The sequence below is a fragment of the Oncorhynchus masou genome, unplaced genomic scaffold, assembly GCF_036934945.1.
Source record: "Oncorhynchus masou masou isolate Uvic2021 unplaced genomic scaffold, UVic_Omas_1.1 unplaced_scaffold_4785, whole genome shotgun sequence".
NCBI lineage: Eukaryota > Metazoa > Chordata > Actinopteri > Salmoniformes > Salmonidae > Oncorhynchus > Oncorhynchus masou.
In genome coordinates, this window is record NW_027011181.1 from 4196 (window position 1) to 6951 (window position 2756).

The window sequence follows — 2756 nt, forward strand, 5'->3', positions numbered from 1 at the left end:
ATCTGCATTCACTCCAGTGTAATATTCTTAACATAAGGATCCATCTGCATTCACTCCAATATAATATCCTTAACATTAGGATCCATCTGCATTCACTCCAATATAATATCCTTAACATTAGGATCCATCTGCAATCACTCCAATATAATATCCTTAACATTAGGATCCATCTGCATTCACTCTAAAGTAATATCCTTAACATTAGGATCCATGAAGTTTCAATTCTACATGTGTCAATTTCAGTTCTTTTTTTTTGTGAGCTACGGAGGCAATTACGACCAAACAAGTTGTCTCTTTTTCTTTTTTTTCTTGTTTTACCCTTTTTTTTAACTTCGCAGTGGTTGTGGAAGGTGATCCACTTAAAGGGTCATTTAAAGGGTCATTTAAACGGTCATTTAAAGGGTCATTTAAAGGCATATCGAGGAGTCCACAGCAGTAGATGTTGGCTGTAGCCGAGCAGAGAGGAGAAAGAAATATCTGCTGTCATGTTTGATTGAAGCTTTGTCCTTGTCAATAATCAGCAGGTGTGACAGACCACGGGCTCTGGTGGCCGGCAGTACGGGCTCTGGTGGCCGGCAGTACGGGCTCTGGTGGCCGGCAGTACGGGCTCTGGTGGCCGGCAGTACGGGCTCTGGTGGCCGGCAGTACGGGCTCTGGTGGCAGGCAGTATGGGCTCTGGTGGCAGGCAGTACGGGCTCTGGTGGCCGGCAGTACGGGCTCTGGTGGCCGGCAGTACGGGCTCTGGTGGCCGGCAGTACGGGCTCTGGTGGCCGGCAGTACGGCTCTGGTGGCCGGCAGTACGGGCTCTGGTGGCCGGCAGTACGGGCTCTGGTGGCAGGCAGTACGGGCTCTGGTGGCAGGCAGTACGGGCTCTGGTGGCCGGCAGTACGGGCTCTGGTGGCCGGCAGTACGGGCTCTGGTGTCCGGCAGTACGGGCTCTGGTGTCCGGCAGTACGGGCTCTGGTGGCAGGCAGTATGGGCTCTGGTGGCCGGCAGTACGGGCTCTGGTGGCCGGCAGTACGGGCTCTGGTGGCTGGCAGTACGGGCTCTGGTGCCCGGCAGTACGGGCTCTGGTGCCCGGCAGTACGGGCTCTGGTGGCCGGCAGTACGGGCTCTGGTGGCTGGCAGTACGGGCTCTGGTGCCCGGCAGTACGGGCTCTGGTGGCCGGCAGTACGGACTCTGGTGGCAGGCAGTACGGGCTCTGGTGGCCGGCATGCGGGCTCTGGTGGCCGGCAGTACGGGCTCTGGTGGCCGGCAGTACGGGCTCTGGTGGCCGGCAGTACGGGCTCTGGTGGCCGGCAGTACGGGCTCTGGTGGCCGGCAGTACGCGCTCTGGTGGCCGGCAGTACGGACTCTGGTGGCAGGCAGTACGGGCTCTGGTGGCCGGCAGTACGGGCTCTGGTGGCCGGCAGTACGGGCTCTGGTGGCCGGCAGTACGGGCTCTGGTGCCCGGCAGTATGGGCTCTGGTGGCCGGCAGTATGGGCTCTGGTGGCAGGCAGTACGGGCTCTGGTGGCTGGCAGTACGGGCTCTGGTGGCCGGCAGTATGGGCTCTGGTGGCCGGCAGTACGGGCTCTGGTGGCAGGCAGTATGGGCTCTGGTGGCCAGCAGTACGGGCTCTGGTGGCCGGCAGTACGGGCTCTGGTGGCCGGCAGTACGGGCTCTGGTGGCCGGCAGTATGGGCTCTGGTGGCCGGCAGTACGGGCTCTGGTGCCCGGCAGTACGGGCTCTGGTGGCCGGCAGTATGGGCTCTGGTGGCTGGCAGTACGGGCTCTGGTGGAAGGCAGCACGGGCTCTGGTGGCCGGCAGTATGGGCTCTGGTGCCCGGCAGTACGGGCTCTGGTGGCAGGCAGTACGGGCTCTGGTGCCCGGCAGTACGGGCTCTGGTGGCCGGCAGTATGGGCTCTGGTGGCCGGCAGTACGGGGGGGAGGGGGGTAATATTAGGAGCCATAAAAGGATATTAGCATAGCTAATTAGAGGCGTGGTGGAACACAAGGACACAGGGCCTCTGTGTTTTCGCATGGACTAAAATAGTTGGACGATGAGGCAGTCATCAATTTCACCTGATGCAAATTTGGTTTGTCAGAGGTGGGGGGGTTGACCAGACATGTTTAATTTTGGCTTCAGCATGGTTTTATGCGCCATGTGTGTGTGTGTGTGTGTGTGTGTGTGTGTGTGTGTGTGTGTGTGTGTGTGTGTGTGTGTGTGTGTGTGTGTGTGTGTGTGTGTGTGTGTGTGTGTGTGTGTGTGTGTGTGTGTGTGTGTGTGTGTGTGTGTGTGTGTGTCCGTGTGTGTGTGTGTCCGTGTGTGTGTATGCATGCATGCTCATGTGTGTGTGTCTCTGACAGTAGAGTACTGCAGCCGCTAACAGCCCCCCACCCCACGACAAATCCCTGATAAAATGATTTTGCCCGAACGAGCTCCCGACCAGGGCTGGGTAATTAATTGGACTTGTCCTTTGCTCTGTGCTTGCCAGTGCTCTTTTACACCTAACCACTGTCACTAATCACATAATAATGATTTCTCCCCTCTGGTCAAAGAGAAGAAAAAAAAGTAGGTGATGTCTTTAGAAATGGAAGGGCTTGACGTTTTAAACCAGCCCCCGTATCGGCGTCAAGAACGCTGGTCACTGAGGAGAAAACCTTTGAGTCACGGAAGTTCTTCAGTCAGTGTTCTGTTCTCTTCTTCTCTGCGCTCACAGGATCGCTAGATACCTTCTATACCCTGAGATTCAAAGGAAAAACCTTTACCAACC

The 2756-nt window shown here is 57.0% G+C and overlaps 1 protein-coding gene across 1 annotated transcript; it reads right to left on the bottom strand.

The window, feature by feature from the left end:
- Positions 1 to 535: 535 nt before the first annotated feature.
- Positions 536 to 1905, bottom strand: LOC135535324 (uncharacterized; the record flags this gene model as incomplete). Its single annotated transcript, XM_064961992.1, has 2 exons — positions 536 to 741; positions 1110 to 1905. Coding segments are annotated over 2 exons (1002 nt in total), but the record flags the coding sequence as incomplete, so codon positions are not given.
- Positions 1906 to 2756: the final 851 nt, after the last annotated feature.